General features: G+C 36.8%; 1 protein-coding gene across 2 annotated transcripts in view; it reads right to left on the reverse strand.

The window, feature by feature from the left end:
* The window catches only part of Lmo7 (LIM domain 7), a 214,120-nt gene that overhangs the window by 24,425 nt on the left and 162,672 nt on the right, over nt 1–27,023 (reverse strand). Inside the window, exons 10-15 of one of the 2 annotated variants that reach the window (XM_027938081.3) lie at nt 25,623–26,342; nt 24,630–24,659; nt 16,389–16,506; nt 14,259–14,401; nt 12,575–12,998; nt 10,519–10,824 (exon numbers count right to left, since the gene is read on the reverse strand). In XM_027938081.3, the coding sequence (XP_027793882.2) occupies nt 10,519–10,824; nt 12,575–12,998; nt 14,259–14,401; nt 16,389–16,506; nt 24,630–24,659; nt 25,623–26,342 (1,741 nt within the window). The remainder of the gene's footprint in view (nt 1–10,518; nt 10,825–12,574; nt 12,999–14,258; nt 14,402–16,388; nt 16,507–24,629; nt 24,660–25,622; nt 26,343–27,023) is intronic. The other variant, XM_071611447.1, reaches the window with a different exon arrangement.

Raw genomic sequence — 27,023 nt, forward strand, 5'->3', positions numbered from 1 at the left:
CAGTAAATTACGAAAACTTCACCTTTTATGATTTACATATTTTACTCTGTAAAAAAGACATAGATTTTAATATAATGAGCTTACCAGAGTAGTCCTTTAGTTCTGTATTTTATAATAAACTTATTTTAAAAAGTTCTTCCTAAAGCTATTTGACTCAAGAAGATAACCTACTCATTCTTCATTTTAATTTGGCAGTTAAATCCAAACCTAGGGCCCAGTGGGCAAGTAATAAAAATTTTTGCCTAAGTTTCTCCACCCATAAAACAAGTTTAAAATTCAAGTGACCACATTCTGGGAGAAACTTGGAAGAGAATCTAAGAATTAAAAGAAAGGCAAGGGCCAGGCATATGGTGCACGCCTGTAATCCCAGCAACCTGGGAGGCTGAGGCAAGAGGATCAAAAGTTCAAGGCCTGCCTCAGCAACTTAGCAAGATCTTGTCTCAAAATGAAAAAGTGCTGGGGATATAGCTCAGCAGTACAGCATCCTTGGGTTGAATACCCCTTACCAGGACCAAAAAAAAAAAAAACAAGGAGAAGTAAAAAAGAAAAACAAGGAAGGCACTGAATAAAGAATCAATGACTTGCTATGCCAGATGGACACATAAATGTGTTATAAAATTATTTATTTTTTCTACACTTGTGCCTTTATTCTGTACAAGACAAAGTACTTAGAACTTTGGAAAATACAGATGAGTTAGGCACAATTGTTGTTCTCAAGAAATAATTACTAACAATTCAAGAATGAGTACAGGATTTTTTTTTTAGCAAGAAAAAACATGCTGCTAATAATATAGAAAAGTTTTCAACAGAAAGCCCTTTGCAAAAGGCAGTTTAAATAGGGTTGTCCAGATGTAGTCATAACATTCATTAATAATAAGTCTCATGAATACCAATCTGAATTTAAAAAAAAAAAACCTTTACTAAGAATAGAAAAAAAATTACTGGTTAATTCTAAACAAAAAGCATCGTACACTTAAATTTTAGAGTGACTAAATGAAAAAAGTGGTCATCTTCACATGTGGTGATGAAAATAAGTGATCATGCTTATACACACAAAAAAAATCTGACTTAAAGCCAATTAAAATGTAGAATTTATTGCTATATAAGAACACAGAGATAAACGATGGGCTAGATATTCAAAACACTAATTGAGGTTTTTCAGCATGAAGAATAAAAAACAGGATAGAGTTTTACTAAATAGTCTCCAACTACATACTCTGGGAGACAGCAAGTGAACATTAGCCTTTTCTACCAAATATAGGCTAAAGGAGAATGAGCCTGAGCCACAGAGGGAAGAGATTCACAATTACATTAGATCAGAAGAACCACCCCACTAAAGGCTGTTCTTATGGAAATGAATAAGTCTCTGAACATGTTAAAACCACCTCTCTCAAACTGTTAACAGGGGAGACTGTAGTTACAGTCTGGCAGACTGTTGTACTGACCCTTGCCATGTGGGCAATAACAGGTGCATTCCTGTCAATAACCAGGTGATCTCAGGTATGTCACTGAGCTTGGTAGAGCCTCTCTCTGTCACTATGACAATCGTTTTCAAGTATTTTTTACTTTCAAAACCCTACTTTCAAATGAAAATCTTATTCAGGCTGCTTCCTCCCCAAAACAATATACAGAAAGTATTATAACTACAGCTCAGGACAAGGCTTGTAGAGTCCTGCTTGTATAGCCTCTCCCTTGTGACACTCCCTGAAGCACCTCTGCACATGCTTTCTTTCAGTAGATTATCTCTGAAATGCCTTGCATGTGAACATATCTATGGTTATATTAAACATAAAATGATCCAACAATGATTTTTTTAAAATATTTTTTAGTTGTAGATGGACACAATACCTTCATTCTATTTATTTATTTATTTTTTATATGTGGTGCTGAGGATCGAACCCAGGGCCCCACATGCACTAGGTGAGTGCTCTACTGCTGAGCCACAACCCCAGCCACTAAACAATGATTTCAGGTAGGATTTCTACTTCCTTATTTTTCTCTACAAAATATATGGCAGGTAAGCATCTTACAAAGGAGCTGAGTGTCACAAGTTGATAATGGGGGAATTATCTTTTCAATGGATGGAACAAGATTATAAATTACTGGGGAAACCTAGATTCTTGTGACTGATGAAGAATTATCAAGTGGTTTCAGCTCTCCATGCCAGAAAAGAGATGCTGAGATGTTCTCTACCAACATCACAGCATCTAAAATAAAATCAAATTCCCTCAAATTAAATACAGTTTAAACACACAGATATAATGAAAGCTAAGATTAGGCCACCGTTAGCCTGATGAAACAGAAGATTCTAAATTTTTAAAGAAAAACAAAATGATCTGCAGCATAAGAGTAACATTATTTTTCCTAGATCTGCTGAATTAAGATTCTCATGTCACCACAGAAGGGAATTAATAAAGAACAGAGTCAATCTTACGTTTTATCAAGTACAAAACTATTCTGACTTTTTCAATTAGACAAATTTGTTGACTTAAAGGAAGCCTATTTATTTGAGAAAATGAACACTAAAAATAGATTTGGATTGTAAAGTCAGGAATGACAGAGGAAACACAATCTTTGGATTGGTGTCCAAGTGGTTCTTTAGTGTCTTTCAGGGATTTAGTGGGATACAACTCGGCTACAGTTTGGAACTGGAATGTTCCCCCAAAGGCTCATGAGTTAAATATTTGGACATTAGCCTGTGGTGTTATTGGGAGGTAGCAGAGCTTTTAGGAGGTGGGGCTAGCTACAGGAAGTTAGGTTATTGGGAGCATCCCCTTGAGGGATAATAGGGATCCAGCCCCTCCTCTCTCTTTCTTGGCTTTCACACTGCTACAAAGTAAGCAACTTGGGTCCACCACACACCCCTACCGAACATGATATTCTGTCTTACCACAGACCCAAAGTTACATGGCCAGTAACCATAGACTAAACCACTGAAAACATGAGCCAAAATAAACCTTTCTTCCTTTTCAGTTATCTCAGGTTATTTGTCACAATGACAGAAAGCTGAGGTAAACAACCTTCAAATTATGGCCCAGGGCTAATTTCTCTCAAAGAGACATCTAAGTCTTTTCCTCCATCCTCCACACCATTCTCCTTCCAAAGAGGCAGGTGGTGTTTCCACCCCTACCAATTTACACAATGCCTCCAAGCTTATCCTCCAGCCAAAGCCCTCTTCAGTCTTCATCCCAGGTCACCTCAGGCTTCACACCAGGCACTGCCAAGGATCTCTATTTTTGGGAAAGAGTCTTCTAAGTCACCCACTACCCCAGTTTCTCTTGCTCCCCCACCACATCTCTGTGGCCACTTTTCTGTTCCCCATAGGCTGCTCCTCTTCTTTCTCTCCTACTTTCATTTTGCTGTTGTTCCCCAGTTGCAACTGCCCTCTAACCATTTTCACTACATGTTTGAGAAAAAGCATTAACTGCCATGAATCCAACCATGATTTAAATCCAACAGTTCTAAAATTAAAATTCATTATCTTCCTCCCCAAACCGGCTCTTCCACTTCTTGTTTTTCAAATCTTGGGTAACTGCATCACTAACTGCCAGTTGCTTGAGTTAAAAACACTGGATTCTTCCTAGGCTCTGTTCTTCTGGCTTCCCCAAACTTCACACAACAAACCACACACTTTCCAACACACACACACACACACACACACACACGATTTTTTTTTTAACTTTTTTTTTTTTTTAGTTGTTGATGGCCCTTTATTTTATTTATTTATATGTGGTGCTGGGAATTAAACCCAGGGGCCACTCGCATACTGGACAAGTGCACTACCACTAAGCCACAACCCTAGCCCCACACACATGATTTTTAATAAAGTAATATCAAGTTCACAACCCATAAATCCACCTGAATTGCTCCATCCTTCCCAACCTCCCTCCGGCTGTCATCTTAGTTCAGACTTGGTTCCCCATCTCCTGTGGTCACCTCTTAACTATCTCTCCAGCCCCCTGCACGTCTCCTCTACCTTCCCCACAGTGGCCAGAATATCAGTCTCAGAACATGTTGATTATTATATCAAACCCAATTTTAAAACTGCTGGTAGCTCCTATTGCCTATTTGATAGATTTTAAATCCTGCATTTCAGACATAGACTCAGTTATGGTTTAATTTTCAACAAATATATACCACCTTTCCTCAAAATGATTTTATCTTTATGGACCAGAAGATATCTCAATGCCTACTAGTTCTAAAATTCTAAAAAATATCCAAAGTTAAAATAAGTCAACATTTGGTGTTTTAACAATATATAGGGCAGTTCTCATTTTATATTTTTCATAAGTATTTCATATATATTTAATTCAAATTTAGGATCAGAGGGCTGGTGTTGTGACTCAGTGGTAGAATACTTGCTTATTAGCACATGTGAGGTACTGGGTTGGATCCTCAGCACCACATTAAAAGGAAGGAAGAAAGGTAGGAAAACAGGCATTGTGTCCATCTACAACTAAAAAAAAATATTTAATTAAAAAATTTAGGACCAGCAAAGTAGTAGGATATAAAATTAACACCCATAAATCAAAGGCATTTCTGTATATCAGTGACAAATCCTCTGAAAGGTAAATGAGGAAAACTACCCCATTTACATTCGCCTCAAAATAAATAAATAAAATACTTGGGAATCATCTCAACAAAAGAGGTGAAAGATCTATATAATAAAAATTACAGAACCCTAAAAAAAAGAAATCAAAGAAGACCACAGAAGATGGAAAAATCTACCTTGCTATTGAATAGGCAGAATTAATATTGTCAAAATGACCATACTACCAAAAGCACTATACAGATTTAATGCAATTCCAATCAAAATCCCAATGACATTCCTCATAGAAATAGAAAAAGCAGTCATAAAATTCATCTGGAAAAATAAGAGACTCATAATAGCCAAAGCAATCCTTAGCAAAAAGAGTGAAGCAGGTGGCATCACTATTCCAGACCTTAAACTATACTATAGAGCAAAAGTAACAAAAGCAACATGGTATTGGCACCAAAGCAGACTGGTAGACCAATGGTACAGAATAGAAGACACAAAGACTATCCCACAAAAGTAAAATTATTTTGTACTAGACAAAGGCACCAAAAACATCCACTGGAGAAAAGATAGCCTCCTCAACAAATGGTGCTGGGAAAACTGAAAATCCATACGCAACAAAATGAGATTAAACCCCTATCTCTCACCATACACAAAACTTAACTCAAATGAATCAAAGACCTAGGAATAAAACCAGAGACCCTGCGTCTAATAGAAGAAAAAGTAGGCCCAACTTCCTTAATAAGACTTCTTTGAAATAAGAATTAAAATCAATAATCAATAAATAGGATGAACTCAAAACTAAAAAGTTTCTTCTCAGCAAAAGAAACAATCTGTGAGATTAACAGAGAGCTTATATCTTGGGAGCAAATCTTTACCCCTCACACATCAGACAGAGCACTAATCTCTAGGGTGTATAAAGAACTCAAAAAGCTAAGCACCAAAAAAACAAATAACCCCATCAATAAATGGGCCAAGGATATGAACAGACACTTCTCAGAAGATGATATACAATCAACAAATATATGAAAAACTTTTCATCATCACTAGCAATTAGAGAAATGCAAATCAAAATTACCCTAAGATTTCACCTCACTCCAGTCAGAATGGCAGCTATTATGAAGACAAACAACAATAAGTGTTGGCAAGGATATGGGGGGAAAAGGTACACTCATATACTGCTGGTGGGACTGCAAATTAGTGCAGCCAATATGGAAAGCAGTATGGAGATTCCTTGGAAAACTGGGAATGGAACCACCATTTGACCCAGCTATCCCTCTCCTCAGTCTATACCCAAAGGACTTAAAAACAGCATACTACAGGGTCACAGCCACATCAATGTTTATAGCAGCACAATTCACAATAACTAAACTGTGAAACCAACCTAGATGCTCTTCAATAGATGAGTGGAAAAAAAAATGTGGCATACATATATATATAATGGAATACTACTCAGCAATAAAAGTGAATAAAATCATGGCATTGCAAGTAAATGGGTGGAGTTGGAGAAGATAATTCTAAGTGAAGTTAGCCAATCCCAAAAAAACAAATGCTGAATATTTTCTCTGATATAAGGAGGCTGATTCATAGTGGATAGGGAGGGGGAGCATGGGAGGAATAGACGAATTCTAGGACAGAGGGGTGGGAGGGGAAGGGAGGGGACATGGGGTTAGCAATGATGGAATGTGATGAATATCATTATCCAAAGTACATGTATGAAGACACGAATTGGTGTGAATATATAATCAGAGATATGAAAAATTGTGTTCTATATGTTAATAAGAATTATAATGCATTCTGCTGTCATATATAAATAAACAAAAATTTTATAATAAAAAATCTAGGATCAGAGAAATTATATATGTGGCCTAAGCATTTTACCAGCCTCGGGCAAGTCACATAACTCAAATCTCAAGTACTTCACTAGCAAAACTAGGATAACACTACCTACTTTGAAGGTTATTAAAGGGATTAAATAAAATATTTAAAAGGTACCAAGGCACATAGTTGATGCCTAGTAATTATTTTCTTTTTCCATAGAAACAACATTAAATATGACATATGCACTGGCTAAACAGTTTCCAAACTAAAAGAAAACCCAACTAAAGAAAATCCTATTTAACTCTCACACACTTAGCTCTAAAGCCCAGCTGACTCATGCAGCATTCAACAACGATTTACAGTTGCAAGCACAGTGCTAATAGGGAGAAAGACAGACTTACTTTCTACCCTACAGAACAGGGTCTCATGAAATGACAAGACAAGTAAAATGCTGGGTACAAAGCCTTTGATAAGAAAAGCTCTGGCTACTTAAAATAGGCACTTACAGGTTTGAGATCAGGAAAGAGATGTGTATAAAGCTTGCTTCCTTCCATACCCACCATCCTACTTTAAGGTACTGTTTTTAAAATGTCTGGAGCAGAGATTTTAGAAGGGCAGTGGTTTTTTGTTGGATATAAGATAAGAGAATTCTGAAAGGACAGAAAAGAAAAAGGAAACCTGTAAGCAGTTTTAGGGAAAAATTATGAAAGCCATATCTGGGAGGCAGCTCAAGAAGGAAGAACAGCTCAGAGTCATACTACCCGCGCTTCTCTTTCCTTGGGTCATCCCCAGAATGGCCCTGACAGTCCAGATTGGCAAGGGAGATGGGGGACAGAGGGGAGAAAACAAAAATCCCATCTCAGCAATGGAGAGGGAAAGGAAATTCCTGTGGGCAAACTGTAAATGAGGCCACATTAAGTTCTTTCCTTCATTATGTTTTTCCTTCTTTATGGCAAAAACCACCTTATAACCACAATTCTGTGATGGGTTCCTAACAAGTCTCACCTGCAGAGTCTGCTTTCTTAAAATAATTTTCTATAACATCACAAAGCTTACATTCCTTAGACACTCCTTAATCTTTAAATTCCCACACTAAATTACCATCTGGATCAAGTTCATACTTCAGCAGTAATCAAGGCCTTGAATGCAGTTCAAATTAATATTAATTGCCAGTGATACACAAAGGCTATATGGAAGGCACAGAGAATTATGCCTGAAAAGGGAACACCTAAATATATGGAGCAAGGAAGAATCTAACAAATCAAACTTTCAGGACTGCACAGTTCAATTTCCAGCTAGGGAGATGTGACATATTGATTCATGAAGGAAGCAGTTCTCCTAGGCTCTGAAGGAACAAAAGGACATAAAGCAGCAGGGATAGATGAGGCCAACATTTTCACATGGGGTAATAATAAAAACAAATAAAATGTGTCAAGAAAGTATATGATGTGCCCAGGAAAAATGTCAGCTCTACTTGTGTAACTCAATCACCCCCACTTCCCTATGACATAGCATGATGTCACCAATCTTGGATCAGACTGCCTGGGTTCAAATCCTAACTCTACCATTTGGTATCATGTATGGCCTTGGACAAGTAACACGACCATTGCATGCATCAAATTTCACAACTATAAAATTGGGGTAACAATGATGGTGCTGACATCATACAGTTTCTCTGGAGCACAGAAATAATAATAATAATAATAAGTCTAGCCTGACATCAGGACAAATGAATCTGATCAACAGTCTTATATGAAATGTACAACCATCTGACTACTTCCAAAGCATATGCATTTGCAGAAAACGAACCTGAATTAGGGTAGTGGCAGCTGGGATAGACAGGAGAAACACTGATCAAGACTGTAGAGAAAGACATGCAAGCACACTACCAGCAAAGTGCAAGATGGGAAAGAGAAAGAAGATCAGAAGAACACCCTTTCACCCATCTACCAAAATATCTATACATTCAGTCACATACTATTTTTGATTCTGCTGTTCTCTGAACACCTAGAGGTTCTGGAGTTTGAAGGAAAGTTTGGAAGAATGTTGTACAAGGCCCTTTACATATTCCTCATCAGGCTTTCATATCCTCTAAATTAGTAAACTCCATAGGCTACTTTTCCATTAGGACAAAAATGAATACCCAAAGCATCATACATGGGTACATCACCAGATGAAATATACCAATGTTCAAGAATTCCAAGAGTTCCAAAGTTAAAAATAATTTTAAAAATAATTTTTCCTGGTGGAATACTATTTCGAGTTTGGTGTCAAAAGAGCACAAATCCATTATTAATGAAATCTGAAACAATGTCACATGGATTTGGCCTCCTCTGAGCTGCAATAGCTTGGAACATACCCACACACCACATGTAGCTTCTTTTCTTTCATCCCTGGATGAGGCTTGTCAGCTGCCACCCTGAGGGAGGTCCCATCACCTTGCATGCAACACATCAATCAGGCTGTTCTATTCAGTTTGTTGTTTGATAGGTGGAGGCAAACATACAAGTCCATAAAACAAAAGATACCTTGCCTCTGTTTTTTTTATTCATCCACTGGTACCTTATGTCCCTCAAGTATAATACAGGCCATTGTTCTTTTCCACTTGAAATCTATAATGCTAATTACATATTTCCAACTACTTAAAAATATAACAAAATAATTTACAACTAATAATTCTGCAAGCTGAAGAAATTGCTTTTAGGCATATGTTTGTAAATATGCATGGGAAAAATTGAAAGAAAAAAAACCCTAAATATTAACAGTGATTATTTCTTAATGACGGAATTATGAGATTTTTTTTAAAGAAAGAGAGAGAGAGAGAATATGAATCTTTTTTGTAGATGGACACAACACAATGCCTTTATTTTTATGTGGTGCTGAGAATTGAACCCGGGTCCCGCCCATCCTAGGCGAGCGCTCTACAGCTGAGCCACAATTCCAGCCCCGAGAGAGTTTTTTTTTTAAACATTTATTTTTTAGTTGTAGTTGGACACAATACCTTTATTTCACTTATTTATTTTTGTATGTGGTACTGAGGATCGAACCCAGGGTCTTGCATGAGCGAGGCAAGCGCTCTACCCAGCCCCTGAGAGATTTTTATTCTTTATTCTTCATACACTTCCAATTTTTCTTAGGCATATAGTACCTTATAATCAGAAAATTTAAAAAGGAAAATTTATTTTAAGTTTTTAAAGCATTTCTATACAAATAAAAATCTAACAATACTTACTTACCCCAAGTCATATACTTGGTCTTTCATTCAGCTAGATAAGAGAGTTCCAGACCAAGCCAAAGAACCACAAAGTTCCTCCATGCTAAAGGGTTCTTACAACTAACAAGTTGCTTAATGAGATTTTTTTCTAAAAGAGAAAAGCTTTCTGTTTGATTGCAAATACTTTTAGTATGTTTCACTAAAAGAGCATTTATTACATAATTCTCTTAAAAGTTAACCATAAGGGTTTTTAACATTTTTTTAGTTGTCAATGGACCTTTATTTTACTTATTTATATGCAATGTTGAGAATCAAACCCAGTGACTCACACATGCTAGACAAGTGCTCTTCTGCCACTGAGCCACACCCTCAGCCCCTCCATCAGGATTTTAAATAGGAAAAACAACAAATCTTCATCTGATGGCATATTTTGTTTGGACTCCGAATGTTAAGGATCACAATCATTATATTATACTGTAACTAAGCCTCAATATTCCATTAAGAGACAATGCACAACCCAAACTTCTGCACATTCTAAAGTAGAAATTAATATTAAAAGTCAGTAGGAGGTTAAGATAAAAGAGGAAAAAATTGCTATGTTCCTAGAGGCTAGCATATATCATGCGTACAGATTTCTCCTTCTGGCCAGTTAGTTTCCCTGGGAAGAGGCTAAGCTTACCCACATGTACATCATATCTGTATCTAAAACCTTCCAAGTTACTCTTGCTGAAATGTGAACTTGAGAGAAAATATCAGACAAACCCCAAGGAGATTGGTCCATTAGGTTTTCACACAAAGAGATCACAAGGGTTAGTTGAAAGTGTCACAAATAAACATAACATCATTTTGTATGTTACCAGCTAGACTCAACAGTCAATAATATGGCTTCCAGAAATAAATCCTTAGGTGCCTGAACTGCAATGATAAACAGCCTTCCCAAACTCACCTGGGACCTGGAGACCTCTCTTTGTGGTGAATTTCTTCCTTCTCCCGACTCAGACACTGAGTTTGGGCCTGACATTAAAGACAATGTGGCTTTAGAAGTGGCAGTATGGTCTTGGGAGAAAGATGAGAAGGTCGGTGTAGGAGAGGGCAACCTCACCACACCTTCTCCTGCAGCTGCCTCGCTCTTGCTGGATAAGCTTGAGACCAACTGGCTATTGTCAGGCTTCTGGGCAGGTGTGTTCAATGAATTATTTTGGATTCTCTTACTACCTTCCACATCTCCATTATACTTCCAGCCATCATCCATCTAAATAGGAAACACTGTTTTAAACTTGATATTCTGTTACTTTATTTTCTGCTTAAAAAACATTTATCACGTTAAACCTACAAAAGTAAAATATACCTCACACAGCAAAGAATTGCTAAAAGCTTGGCATTCTTTCACACCAACAGATACATATTTTTATAAAGAAGAATTATTGTTATAATATAAGATTTCATACAAATTTCTGAAACTTGCTCTGCTTGTTTACATTACTCAAGGCCAACAGACAAAACTCTAAACTGGTACCCCTAGTACCCTAAATTAATTCTTTAAATTGTTGAAAATCTCATAGTGTAGATGGCAATAATTCAAAACTTTAAAATTGTTCAAGGTTTTTTGTCACTTCTAAAAAATATCACAACAAAATCCCATAGGTCTTTATAATGGGAACTCCCCCCACACAATTTTGCTAGATTAATTATAATGATCAAAATTTGCATCTACATATATATCATATATATATATGCATATATCATATATTTTATATGAACATATATATAATTTCTGAAATTTAGGAATGTACTCACAACATGTAAGAATGCCTGTTTCTCTGCATCTTAACCAGCACTAGACATTTTCAGCCTTCTAAATCTTTGTCAGTCTGATGGGTAGAAGTTTATACATCTCACTCTTGCTCCAATGAGACCAAACATGCTTCTATGTGCTTTATGTTATCAGCCATTTAAATTTCCTTGCCCTTAAATTTGCCATGTTTTCTATATCAATTTTTCTATTATTTATCTTCCCCTTACCAAAGTATGAAAAAATTTTATACTTTAGAGATACTGACCCTTCATCTATAATAGTTTTCTTGACTCCTTCAATCATCTTAACCATGATAATGACGTCCATCATATCAATTTATTCTTTTTAGTTGTTAATAGATTTATTTTGTTTATTTATATGCAGTGCTGAGAATCAAACCCAGTGCTTCAACATGCTAGGCAAGCACCCTACCAATGAGCCACAATCCCAGCCCTCAATTTAATTTTTATGTTGTCAATATGCCTATATTTTCCTTAATATAATGACCACAGGTTTCCTGGCAGGTTCACCTCACCTCAAATACTCCAATTGTTTTAAGTTATATATTTTTTTCTCTTCTCTATTTTAAGACTGTACATTGGCAGAACTAATAGGACTTTGCATATTAATGTTAAGACTGTATTGTTTCCTTTCATATAATTCAGATAAACATGCTGGATGTGTGATAATTCATTATGAGAAAAAATGCTGCAATATTGTTTATCCTTCAAAATCCCAACAGAAATATATATCTTGGAATAAACTATTTTAATAATTTTTTTCAAACATATCAAGTTCTAATGTGAGAAATCAGGATAAAATAGCAATCTGTATATAAACTCCTAAAATACTTAGGTTAAACTCCAGAAAATTGCTGTTTTATAGGTTGAAAAGAGGTAGCTACTGGCAATTTCATATTGTTCAACCTCATACTTTACAAAAGCAGTATCTGACTTTTTTTTGCAGTGTGATGGGTTGAACCCAGAGTACCATGCACACTAGGCAAGTACTCTACTATTGTGCTACAACCTCAGCACAAAAAACTGTATTTGAAAAAAAAAATAGTAGTTGAAAAGAATAAATGCACTGCTTTAGCATTTCTCTTATTTCATTATTTAAAATGAATCCTCTCTACTTTCACTGAATTTAAAGTTCCCCAAGTTTTTGCTCTTCAGAATAGACTAAATACACTAAGAGACATTTTTACCGTGAAGGATCTAGGGAGTGATGAGATTCCCCTTGACTGTGTGCCAAAAGGTCTCGGTGTGACCACAGATGTTAACCTGGCTGTATCAGTTTTCTGGTAACTTCTAGGGAGAGAAGATGAAACTCGAGTTGACTCTATTTGCATACTCAGGGAACGCTGAGAAGACAAAGAGGCTGGGTATTCTGCAGAGCTTGTAGAAGGAAACTGAACTTCAGATGCTACACTGTCCTGTCTTTCCATAAAAGTTATAGGCTCTTCTTTAGGAGTCTCAGGAGGATGTGTTGTTCCCTCCTCTTCCACTCTCTCGCTCTGATAACTGGCTTCGGACTGAGTCAGCGTAGCAGATAGCTCTTCATCACTCAAAACATCGTCGGAGGAATACATCCTCCTAGATGTAATTGTAGACTTTTGATTTCGAGATTCCCTTCACAGAGAGAAACACACCATCACAACAAAGTTAGGCATCTGACACCAGAAGTGGAGGGGCTGTAATTAAAATTTAAATCATCTAGGACTAAAAACACCACTGACACTTAACAAAATAATCAACATAACACTATCAGAGTGTGATGATGTATAATTTTTTAATGCCCCAACTAACAAAGGTTATAAGAATTTTTTTATTATTAAACAGGCTCTCTATTACTTTTTCATAAAGATATTACTTTTGAGGGAGATCATAGTTTAACAAGGAAATTTTAACAAGGGGCTATTCATAAAATTTTATCCAAAAGCTATAGGTTTCCAAATTTGAAACACTATATATCAATGACTAATAATCAATTTGAACCCTCCAAATCTGTGAATTCCTTGACAGCATTGTGAACTATTTGCTATATAAAATTTATAACACATTAGTAAAAGAGGACAAAGCACAAGCTTTAATGAAGATCCAGTCATTGTTTCATGCAGCTTGATAGAAATTCCATGGATAACAATAACAGACTAAAAGTAACTATTCATTTTTAAAGCGTTGATGAAACACGCTCATCTAACATTTAGTAAGGCTAATTGTGTTGCATTTAAGGAAAGGAAACTGTTAATCGTTGGCTGTTCAGACACAAAGGAGCTTTGTTTAATTTCACCTGGCAGCATATTTCCTCTTTGACATTATTCTTAAAGCATAGTTGCCTTCTCCAGAGCCTATAAATATCCTAAGATTTCACACAGTAACTGCTTTACAGGAGAGCTTAAATTTGACCTTTACCCTGCTATTTTGCAATGCACAGAATAAATAAACACATACATTAATGCTTATATAAGACTTCCTTTAAGATAAAATTTATATTCTATCACTAAAACAGAAAAAAAGAACTTTGTTGTATTTTATACAATTCAGTTAAAAGTGAGAGCTGATTTTATTTGCCCATTCCATTCCTAAGTTCACTTTAAAAGGGCAAAAAGTAGTATATTTTCTGCACCAAATACAGCCAATAGCTTCACTTTGTGTGTGAATGTACAATGTGAAAAAAAGAAATACTGTCCACCTATATTGAGTACTCATTTTGCTAATTCAAATCATTATTTTAGCATTTTTTTTAACTACAGAGCAAAATCCTAGATGTTTCATTTCATACATGATTAAGTTTAAAATGGGTAAACACATACCACACCACACTTACACAAAACCTCCATTTCTAACACCAGCATCTCCAACCATGACCTGTCTATTCGGCCCTGTTACCTGTCCTGCAGCATTTCCTTAAACGTCTTGGAGCTTCTCTCAGACTTCTCAAGTGCTTGCTTTTCAATTTCTTCCCTCTCTTCTTTTTTCTTCTGTAGATCTGAAGTGTAACTTTTCCGACGATCTTTCCATCTTGCAAGGTCCTGACAGAAAATCACATCAGCCGGGTCATACCTGAGTTCCTACACACCCTTTTCAGCAGTGAGAGTGCGCCAGAGGATCCTGTTACATCACCGAAGCCATTCACTCCCATTTGTGCCAAGGTGCCCCAATTTTGCTTTTTATAGCCGGTGTTTCTGTACCAAGCCTTTATCTCATGCATCTCTCTGAAAAAACTGACCTAATAAGATAGTTCCCAGTTTTGTTTTCCCAGAAAGTGTCACCTCATTGCCCAGTTCAGAGAGAATGCTAAATGCGTGTAATTAGGTGTCAAATTAGGCAGATCAGGAACTGTTACAAATTCATTTTTGTCTTACTCCAAAAACCTAGCTGTTATGTGAAAGGATATGTTTTCTAGTACAATGGAAACAGATGTGTTAACTGCACCAGGTAAGTGCAGGTGCAGAATAGTCTCCTTTAACTAACAGGAGCTCCATCCCTATAAACACATATGAATAAGATGTAGTTCCCCTCAAGAAACTCAGCCTGGAAGGGAGAGAAACACAAGTGAATAAAGTTCAGTAATGAGTGTGACAGGATTGCATGGGAGAGTGAGGGTCTTATATAAAGACGGTTTAATTTTACTTCCATATGGGGAGAATTTGCAAAGTCTTCAAATTTGCTTCACTGGCCAGGGCAGACTCATATATAGGATGTCAAAGAGCGTATACTTCAAATGGATCAAGGGAATATGGAAGATCAGGTAGCCACAAGCCAATAGCTGTTTCCCATATCCCTAGAAATATTAAGCTTAACCAAGCTAGCAATATCAGGACAGACAACTTAATCCTGGTTCCCCCTAGAATTTCCCTAATAGCCTAGGCTAGTTCTGACACTTAGGGGTTTAAAACATTTTGAAAAGTACAAACTTTTCTATGTCTCCAAACAGAGAAATCCTATGCTAAGGATTGCAAGAGGCATTCCAGTCCAAACAGAAGTGCATCCAAGGTCTCAGACAAAGCCAAACCTCACCCCTAAGGCATGCAAAGTTTGATTTATACCCTTTTGGGGTAAACAGGACTATCCTGCTTCTAAAACAGCCTGAAATCAATATGAATTATTCCCATAAAGAACAAAAGGAGTGTGCATTTAGTCCTAGACAATAAGAGGCATGAATTTTCATCTGACTTAATGGATAAAAACCCCTCAATACTTTTTATTTTCATACCAAAATATTCACCATGCATTTTGGCAAAGTGAAATTGAGTTACTGTTTCTTGACAATTAAATTAAGTTCCCAATAAAAGAGGCATTGGAATTTGAAACTGAAGTCAAAACAGGCTTCATCATCATTACAAATATTTTAATTCCTTTGAAAATTAAGATTTACTATATCTGGCCATTTTGTTCATGCTACTATTCAACTCTCTTACCATAAAGTTGTCCTCAAACTATGTATAGCTTATCTGTTTTTGTTCTTATTATTCTTTCCATTTATAATTCAAAAAATTTAAAAATTATACTTTATTCTTTAGGATCAAAACTAAAACATCTCATTTTGATTCATACTAGATAATTCCTTCTTCAGCCAAAATATTACTCTTGGTTAATTTTTTCCCCAATCTCCTTAATAAATTTTAATAACCCTTTCATCTCTCCCTACTAATGCCAAGAGCTATGTTAGACCAATCCCAACCTTGAGCAAGGTCTTTTCCTATCAAAAGCATAATTAACAGTTTTACCCCAACTCAACACAAAAGCCAGAAAATAAACCCACTCTGCTTCAAGGAAGCAGCTTTGTATTTTTTGAAAACTCATAGAGAATATTAAGAACTAAATATTCTCTTACTTTTACCAGTGGTCTTTAGGATATGCAATAGTCACAGGTAAAACAGGCTCAAAACTCATTGGTGCGACTTTCTCCAGAACTGAATGCTATAAATAGCAAGAAAAACTCTCTCTCAAATATATTGACTCTCTTTCAAGAAAAGCAAATGCATGTTCTCCGTTTCCCAATTTAATAATACTCACATCCTGCCATTTCTGATCTTGTTCTTTTAATTGTGATTTAATTTTCTGCATCTCCTCATAACGCAATTGACGCAAGTTCTGAACATCCTCTGCGCTGACGTCACTCATGGACTTACTCCTAGAACAAAAACACCCACAGTCACGAAGGTTTGCATGTCTGGTCTTAAGGTCAAAATGAAGGCTGGGCTTATATTTGGAAATTCCATCTAAATTTCTTCTGTACCACCTAGACACTTTCGGTGATAGTATCACCGAAATATCTCTGGAGAGATAAATGGTATTTTTCCAAAATGCAGAAACAAGAGCCTAGTACTCAACTTGGGTGTGAATTTTTTTGTTCTTCCCCCCACACACACACACAAAATGGCCAAATTAACCCTGTATAAGTCTGACAACAACAAATAATAATAATAATAATATTATTATTATTATTCCAACATTCAGACTTGGAGGCATCAATGCACAAATGGATAACTTGAGAAACAAAAGTACCAGTCACCCGAATCACCTATTTTCTACCTTCCCTAAAGATAAGCTATGAAGGTTTGGCTGCATTTTCTGAGCACTCACTAAATAATTTAGTGATTACCTGATATTTTCTCCTCAAGTTCAATACCATGACTAGATGTGCTTCTACTTCTCAATGATTCTAATAAGATCTTCCCACCACAGAACTAGACTTGCTGTCAAAAGACCACGGGTAGTTTCTGGTAGCCACTTAGAACCACCTCAGCTGCCATCTCCTTGATTAAAGCAGTGTTTCTGTGTTTAACTTGCAACCCCTGCACAAGATTTTGCTGAGATTTAGCTCTGAAGAGTTCAGTCAGGCAAGAAAGCAATGGGCACAACGGAGGAGGTCACAGGCACATGTCTGCTGTCAGTATATACCTGTTAACTGCACCAGGGAAAAATGGGTGTAAGAAAGGTCTCCCAGGAAAGAAGAGGTCAGGTCTGAATACTGAAAAGCAGTCAGGAATATGAGAGGGGAGAGAGGGGGAGGGGGAGGGGAGGGAGGGAGGGGAGGGAGGGGGAGAAGGAAGGGAGGGGAGGGGGAGGGGGAGGGGAGGGGGAGGGGAGGGGGAGGGGAGGGGGAGGAGGGAGGGGGAGGGGAGGAGGGAGGGGGAGGGGAGGAGGGAGGGGGAGGGGAGGGAGGGGGAGGAGGGAGGGAGGGGGAGGTTTTTTTTTAAAGGTGCAGTACCCCGAATGTCCTTTCCTATTGCGCTTCTGGGTTCATTTCACTGTAATTGAATACACTTTTAGTTACTGAAGTAACTCTACCTCATCTTGGTCACTTAAACTTTGCCTTCCCCATAGTTCTGCCACCACGCTTTCCTCATAATAGCTTGCTCTTAGCTAACTCAGGAATTCAACTATAACTTCCATGCAAATGACTCTTTGGTCTACAACTTTGGATCTGTCCCCTCCTTTGACTCATTTCTAACTGCTCATTTAATAATCACTTCTGCATGGATCTCACCTAAGCACCTTAACTGTAAAAGGGCCAGTTGAAATAATATCTTCAATGGATATTGTAAACTGTAACCCACTGAATACATGGTTATTGTTAATGTAGCCAAATTTAAACCTGCTTTTCCTCTTGCCATGGTGAAAGGTGGTACCTCCCACCAAATATTTGAAACCCAAGAACCATTTTTCACTTTTGATTCTCCCTTTTCCCCTCTTTCAATTAGTTATCAAGTCTTCTCATTCAGTATCTCTTTCTTTCCATCTCTACTGCCAACGCCCTAGATCAGAGAACAGTCAACCTTTACCTACACTTCCAAAGGAGATGCTTCTATTATCACCCAAAGAAAGCCTTTCCTCAAATGCTCTCTCCAACTCAAAAGCTCTTCTCTGATATATATATCTTTAAAAAAAACTCAAAATATCTGCTGGATTAAACTCAGCTCCCCACTTGAAGTCTAATAGGCATCTCAAATGTAACTTGTCACAGAGTAATAACATTGCTCACTCCACAACCTGTTCATCTTCCACTTTCCTCATCTCCATCCTTCCGTGCTTTACCCTCTAAATATCTCTAGTATACCAACACTTCTTCCTCCTCCACCATCACTACCTGGACCATGCCAATACATCTCCCATCTGGAGATTTATAATAACCTCCCTGCACAACAGTTTATTCTCAACACAACAGCCAGAGAGATCTTTTCAGGTTGTACCCAGGTAATGGCATACCCTATTCAGCACTCACCAGCTTCTTCCCATCTAACTCAAGTTAAAAGCAGGTTCTTCCAAGACCCACAAGGTCTGATGCTACGTGCTCCTGTCCACCTCTCCAGGATCATATCTACCACACTTCACTCACTCTCCTCCTGCCAAATGGCCTCGCTGCTCATGCTCAAGCCTCTTCCTTCTCCCCATGCCCTTCAACCAGCCTAGAATACTCTTCACTTAAACATCTACATGGCTTCTCTCTAGCTTCCAGTCAACTGCAGAAATGTACTTAGCCTCTCTTCCAGGCTTACCTATCCCTACCCTCTTTTCTACATAGCATTTACTATCACCTGAGATGTATAGTTATTTACATTTCACCTGCTTTTCCCTGTAAGATTATAAAGTAGGAATTATATCTGATTTGTTTGCTGATACTAAAAATGAAGGCCAATCCATGCTAATTGCTTCATAAATGTGTTAATGATATTATAGCTCAAGCACTAGAGCAACTGCAAGAAAGATAGGACAGTGCTGATATGGAACAGATTGGAAGACTTTCTCCAAGTGGGAGACTATTACCTAGAGAATAATGCTCTAATGCTTTATTTATATTTCTTTCATGGTAGTTAACACTCAGCTTCATGTTATACAGTATGTGTTCATGCATCCTTAGCTTATCTCCCTCACAAGCTATATGCTGCCTTTAAGGAAAACACACTGACACAGCACAAGGCATGTAGGATACATTCATTTAATATCTGTGGTAAGAATGAGGTAAGTGTTATCATGTTTAATTAATCAAAATACACTAAATTTGAAATGCTTCTAATTTTTTTTGAGAAAGCATTAGTGCTCTCCAAAGTTTTATTAAGGATTAAAGAATAAGTTACATACATATGAGTGCACTTGTGAAAATACATTAATCTATCTATGTAATATGTATTTCAGTAGGTATGTGTTATGGTGTGGATCTTGAATGTTGCCCTAAATAGCTCATGTTGGGTAACGCAGCAATGTTCAGAGGTAAAAAGATCAGATCATAAGAGCTGTAACCCCATCAGTGAGTTAATCCATTTGATTGACTAATAATTCAAATTGACTACTGGCATGGCTAGAGGGACAAGCCACCTTCCCTGGGGTTGTGGCTTTGGGGACTGTACCTGTTCCTGACCCCTTCCTCTCTTTCTGTTTCCAAGGCTGTCATGAGTTGAACAGCTTTCCTCCACTTTGTCTTCTACCATGATGTTCTGCCTCACCTCAGGCAAGATTTCTGAAACCATAAGCCCCAAACAAACTTTTGTTCCTCTAAGTCATTCTTGTCAGGTATTTTGGTCACAGTAATGAAAACCTAATGCAGTAGGACCACACATAAAACTGATTTGTGTGAATTTGAGAATATAAATTCACTTTAGTCACAAATAGAAAGGACACTATTTGACCGAGCACAACTACAAACTCACTAAGACAGAAAAAAAATGTTCAGAACCAAAGCATGAAGGAAATCTGGAAACCCAATACATGAAGTTAAATACACTGTAGGACAAAAATGGAAATGTTAATTCATACTTTATCATTTAGGGGAGGAAGGCTGGATAGTGCAATCTGACACACAGTAAGCCCTCAGGACCTCCCAAGGCTACTGTCTCTTTACTCTCATTCTCCTGCGCTGCAAACATTAACATGCATCTTCCTGTATAGTGTGCTCATCCAGGCTAAGGCTGCATCCTTCCTGCCCTGTACACCCAGTACCAAGCAGAGTATGGCACCCAGGACATCCTCAATAGGAACACGGTGACAAAACATGGTCTGGAGTAGACAAGTTTCTGGAAAGGCAGAAATGTGAGCACAATTTGTTCCCTAAGGTTATCAAGTTACCCACATAAAGCTAAGCATACTCCATAGGAGGCACATGAATCAGACAAGAGGGGAGGACTCCAGCCCAGCTTTCACCCACCATTCATGCAGCAGTTCACTTTTCTAAACCTCAGTTCCTTATCTGGTAAGGCGATTGTTATGATAACTGGATAAGTCTGTGCTGGTTGCATTTTTAAAAGCTACCTGGGTGCTACATACCAATTCTTATTAAAGCAAATACGATTGCATGGGATCTCCTAAAAGCTAACTCATCAAGCCATTTCAAATGAAAGAAGTCAGCCCAAACCACACTGATAAAATCTATTACTTTTAGAGGACAGGAACTCTCAGTCAGATCATGAAACTCTTTCCGTCCTTATTAGCATTCACTGCATAATTACTAAACTTCTGAGGGCTTACCATGTGCCAGCAACACTGCCAAGCAGTCTCTGTGGATTATTATCTCACGGGGCAAAGCCCTAGTCTGGTTCTACCACTCATAAGTCTACATCCCTGGGAAAGTTGCAATCACTGTTTCTCCTTCTCCCATGTCTTTATAATGCAGATAACAACTACCTGTCTACCTCAAAGAACTGAAAAAAGCACCAGAGGTAGCATTAGGAAAACAATAAAGGACTACACATATCTAGTCTGTTTTATTGAACAAAGGACTATTCACTGGTAAGACAATCATAATTCTCTCATAATTCATCTACCTGCTACAGTTGTATTTCCTTATTTGGAAAGGCTCCAATTTACAACTGCACTTGGATTTTTTTCAAAACAAATACAGGTGTAACATCTTGCCTTTTTCAGTTACATAGAAAAACTATATATGTGTACATGTTACATATGTGCATGAGCATTAATACATAATAGCATTTAAGGGGAAGACAGAAAGAAAAGAAAAAGTTTAAGTAAGAAAGTATCAATCATGAAACAAAATCACTCAAAGTATGATTCTCTTCTCTTACTACTCAAATTGCCTAAGATGCCCCTGGCATTTTATGGCTAGTGTTAAGGCATGTTATTTTAAAACCAATTTCAGAAAACTTATAGATGAATATATAAGAAGTAAGAGATCAAAAAGAATGAATATGAATAAAATTTTCCTGAATATAAAATCACTAATAGCTTTATAGAGCAAATAGAAATTCCAAAATACCAAGTTAGGGATTCCCAACTGTCAGAGGGAGCTATGAAAATACTTATTATGTACCTCTAAATGTATTTGTTTTAGGTGCTATAGAAATCCTGTGGGGGGGGGGAAGCTAAAACCCATGTAAGTCTTTGAAATGACCATAAACTAGAATACAGCAACATAATGGACATTTTTAATTTATACGTTTATCATGTAAATCATAGTATCACTACAGATATTTGAGTCAGAAAATTATTTGTTACAGAGTGCTATCCTGCATATGGCAGACCATTTAGTAGCATCCCTGGCTACAAAGGCATCAAATTCTAAAAGCATGCACCCACCTACAGTGTGTGTGACAATGAAAAGTGTCTCCTGACATTAACAAGATATCCTCTGGGGTGAAAACAAATCTCCAGAAAGTAACCCACATGAGCATTATTTTCCCTTCCTTTCTGCTGTCTTATGTCTACAGAAATCTTCTGGTCAGATCTTGAAATAAAGAAGAATCTGTTGTTGTTGACTACAACTTCACCTTAAATCAGTGTTTATTTCCTAGGAGATTCAATGGTTTAATCACATTACAAGATTATTTCCATATATCCTTATAACAAATTTTTATCTGTCATTAACAACTTATGCCAAAAGGCATAATTTTCACCATATTTTCAAATTTCATAGAATGAGACCAATATAAATGCATGCAACAAAAAAGCACACACAAGACATGACAGCCACATATAAAGCATCTCACTAAAAATATACTGACAGGTGTTAGTGTTAAATGCCAACTAAAAGGCAAGCTACAGGACTGGAGGTGTGGCTCAGTGACAAAGCGTTTATTTAACATGCACAAGGCCCTGGGTTCAATCCCCAGCAAAAACAAACAACCAAAAAAAAAAAAAAAAAAGCAAGCCAGAATTGAATTGCCTAAGAACTCAAAATACATTGCCTACTTCTCTTTAAATAGGTCCTAACCAAATAGAAAAGAAAAGAATTTACATTATAGGCAATTAGTTTTCAATTACAGGATGTTGAATAATAATGATGCTTTTCTAGGTAAATACAACTGGTTTAACATTGTACATATGTTCAGAGAAAGATCATTGAGCATAAACATGAAACATGTTGTAGATTAAAAGCCTACATGTAATCTATTTGAATTTCCATTGTATTTTCATTGCAGAGAACAACTCAAGGAAAGCATTGCTGATAAAAAAAAAAATAATAAAATGAAAAAAAAAAATCCTATATGTCAGATTTTACTTCAACTGGTCTAAAACACCCTTGAGTTTTCTAAAGACACATTATTTCCCATTATTAGACAAGTCATGCACTATTCATCAGTCTCAATTTACAGATTATCTTGCTTTTTTATGTGTAGCCTTCTTGGCACTAAACTGCATACGGACCAGCCTTTAAAACAAACACTGTCCTAGCCAAACAATAATCTTGGAATTGTCTACAGGAAGCATTTGCTGCTGCTAGCTATAGTTCACAAAAATCCTATTTGTTGTTTATTTTTGGTGCTGGGGATCAAATCCAGGGCCATATCCATGCTAGGAATGCATTCTACCACTGAGTTCTACCCTCAGTCAAAGGTTTCCTTTTAGCCACATAACATTCCCTACACTAAGGAGGAACATGTAGTCAGTGAGGTAGTTAGGTATGTTTACTTGCCCACCAATTATTTGAATTCTGGGTATTTGTAACCCCTTCCAGAAAAATAACTCTTCCTGAGACTTCCTTATGTTATAATATCATATGTAATTTACAAATGAAAATTCTTTCTGAAAGTTACTGAAAATTCTTGAAGCTGCAAAGAGATTTTTAATCAAGTGAAAATAGCTTTCCCACGATGAACTGGGAAGAGCAGATGCTTAAGTGTCATGCTGAAGACTGTGGTTCACTCTCACAGATAAAAACGTTTTTGAGCACATAAGGATCTGGATAGGGGATAACCTGTTTTACATGGCACATGAAAACATACTGAGATCCTGATTTTTTAAATCAGTGGCTAAGAAGTACTTATAATAAGCTGAAGCTTAAAGAAATGGTAATCGTGGTAGCGTAACAAGATTTATGGACTATCAAAATTCTCAAAAGTAGCAATTCTTAGACATGAAATAAATCCTGGTAGGAGAAGACATTTTTCATATTAAACTATCTGACATCCTTAAATTTTATTCCTCTTGCTCCAAAACTAGTAACAATAAGTTACAGAAAGTTTGGTGGAAAATATAAGATATAACCATCTGGTGATTTTGTACTAAGAATGAATGACTTACTTTTAAGTTTCAGTTATTTTAGAAATAGAAAAAAAATCTGGAAAGTTAGTTTTATAATATGTTATCATGTCTACCAAATAAGTAGAATTAAACATCAGTGGACAAAAACCGAGAATTAGTTTTAAATACAGTCTTTGGAAAAATAATTGAAAACTATCAAAGTTTTAGTTTTTGCAATTTTGGAAGTCCAGTTTTACACTATACATAGCCATGTTATAACTCTCTACCCTGATCAGGAATCTTGAACATATTTCTATATACTCTAATGGATGATCAATGCCACTCAACTTCTCCACTAACAAAGCTTCCCGTGAGCTGAGTATATGAATTATGGCAATTGAAGGCATTCTAATCTTGAGTACATACTATATTTTTCCATCACAGACTTTCTAAAATGTAGTTGTTTGAGTTTCAACAACTAGAAATCAGAAACTTAGTTTATCTGGCAATCAAATACCAAAACGATCTTAGACAAATGTTCTTATTACTTTTGAGCAACTCACTAAATTTGAAAAACAGAAAAGAAGATGGAGCTAATTTTAAATTTTTCAATACAACAGATATTACACTGTTGAGTACAGCACTTCATGCAATAGGCGCTCAGACACAGAAATATTACCATTAGGTTGCAAAGTTAATTTTTAAAAACTTCCCATTTTAAAATCTCATGCACTGCATACAACACCCCCATTTAGTGACATGACAGGACAGAAATGCAATGGTAAATTACAAACAACAAGCAATATGCACAGATTTATTTTTAATGTGAACCACAAAACTTACCCATTCTCACCATAAATCTTTTGAAAGAGTCTAAGAAACCAGAAAACCAAAAATTAAAAAAAGAGTAACTTTTGCCAATTCTTGTTAGTTTCTAATTGTTTAACAACTTTAACAAGTCTAACTGAAGACGGGCAAATCTCAAAAGGCTGCTTCCTCAGCAATATTCTTGATCATGTACCAAGTTCTCATCAATCTCATATCTCAAGAAGCTAAGATTAAGCAAAATAAAGGCTTAACTTACTAAGCAAACAAATCCATAGGAAAAGGCCTCCATTGCCAGGAGCTGACAAGTTAGATTTAGTCTACTAATTTAACTAAGCCTAATCAGATTTGTCCATCCCTAAATTCAACAAACAACAATTCAAAAAACAAACAAGTTGCCTAACACATAGATTATTACCAAAATGGCCACAACTGCATACATGTAAAATTCAGCAGACAGTAGATAACATTCATGCATTTTAACAAAGTTTGAACTGAAGTTTAAGTTATAAATAAAAATATCACAAACTGATAGTCCAAGAAACCTAGGTCAAAAGCAAAAGTCAAGTTAAATGAAATTTGCAATGCCATATTTTAAGGGAAATCTTTACTTCAAAAAGGCAGACATTCCAAAATATGAGAAACATATAGAACCAAATGACACTAGACTACTACAGAAATGCCTGGACATGGAAATAAAAGTCTGTAAATATAACTGGAAAACATTTTTAAGAAACTTCATATTGCAGAGTACCACAGACTTATAGCTGAAGGTAAGATGTATGTATACACCTTCTTAAATATGCCTAAGAGATGTGCAAATATGGAATTGCACTTTTTCTACAAAATGACAAGTTTCTTAGAGCAAAATATATATATATATATATTTAACACAACGCTTCAAAATAGCACACATCATGCAAGGTTGAACAATCTGATGCTGTTTTGTACAAAAAAAGTTACACAAGACCAACCATTACAAGCCAAATCCTTGCAGAAACACACTCTGACCTCTCAACCATCAGTCGTTTCTTGTGCCTAAGTCGGCTAGCCTCCCGGATGGCCTCCCACTTCTGTAAGTCAGCCTCACTGCAGGGGCCAGGGGTAAAACTTATGGGAGGCACTGTAGTTCCCAGTTTCCAAGACTGGATCTTCCGAATCAACATGTCATCTTTCTTCTGCCGATATGAAGGAACTAATATTCTACAGCTACTACTTTTTTCTTTTGATGGGCACGTCCTTTCAAGTACACAGAGAAATTTTGCTTGAATTTCTGGAGGCAGAGTCCAGGGTTCAGGAAAAGGGACTGGCTGGTATCTATCTGGGGCCCCAGACAGAGGCACTTCTTTCTTCTGTGCTGGAATTCGGCGAACAATCATGTCATCTTTTTCTAAATCTGGAAGTACAAGTTCACCTTCTCTACACTGCAAAATTATATCTCGCTCCACAGAATCATCTTGCTCAGAGAACCTTCCAAAGTCTTCAAAAGCTCGGAGAACATATGGATTCGCATGGAAAGCTCCAGTCTTTCTCACAAAGAAATCATCATTTTCTAAGTCGGGATCCAGAGTTGGCATCTCAAAGTCATCTCCCCTATAGCCTGGTGCATGAGAGAGATTCTTTCTGCGGGTTATGAGCCTTGGGCCAGAAGTGGGATCAATTCTGATATTTGTTTCAGAAGACAAGATGTCATCAGAGTATGTTTGGAGGGCCTGAAGTAATAAAAACTGACTGAAGCACAGAAAAGAAAAAGGAAGGGAGAAGCTTATTAAGTTTGAAGAGAAAAGGTAATTAGGTAGTAGAGAGTTTCCATGGGTGAATTATTTTAGGGACTGGGGAGGGACTCTTGCAAAGAAGACAGACTAGCATTTAATGCCATCACTCATGACATTCCTGGGTACCATTTAAAGAAACAAGAGCAGGGTATACTTCCCTGCTGGGCACTATCAAGGCCAGGTGATGGGCCTAGGCCTAAAACTCAGATTGGGTACACCTTACACACACACACACACACACACACACACACACAACTCCTTTGTGTCCAATTCTTCATTCTATTAGAATGGCCTAATATTCTCACTGGAGAAGAGAGAATAACTTTGGAAAGTTTCAAGAGTTGGTCACCATGTACTTTATGCAATAGATACAGGTAAGAATGAAAAGAAAAAATTAATTGCTCTTAAGTTTTATAAAAGAACATGATGAATTTTTTTTTTCATTCTCCCATAAGACTTACCCTTCCCAGTCTCTAAAGTTATTTCCTTTCTCCACATCTCCATACACAGCACAACTGTAAAATTAGGTAATCTTTTGGAAAGCCTTTTTGGAATGGCTTTCCAAAAGAACTATGTCACATGTAAATAATATACTCTCTGAAACATTATTGTGCTAATAAAGAACATTAAATCCTAC

This window comes from Marmota flaviventris, chromosome 4 (assembly GCF_047511675.1).
Source record: "Marmota flaviventris isolate mMarFla1 chromosome 4, mMarFla1.hap1, whole genome shotgun sequence".
NCBI lineage: Eukaryota > Metazoa > Chordata > Mammalia > Rodentia > Sciuridae > Marmota > Marmota flaviventris.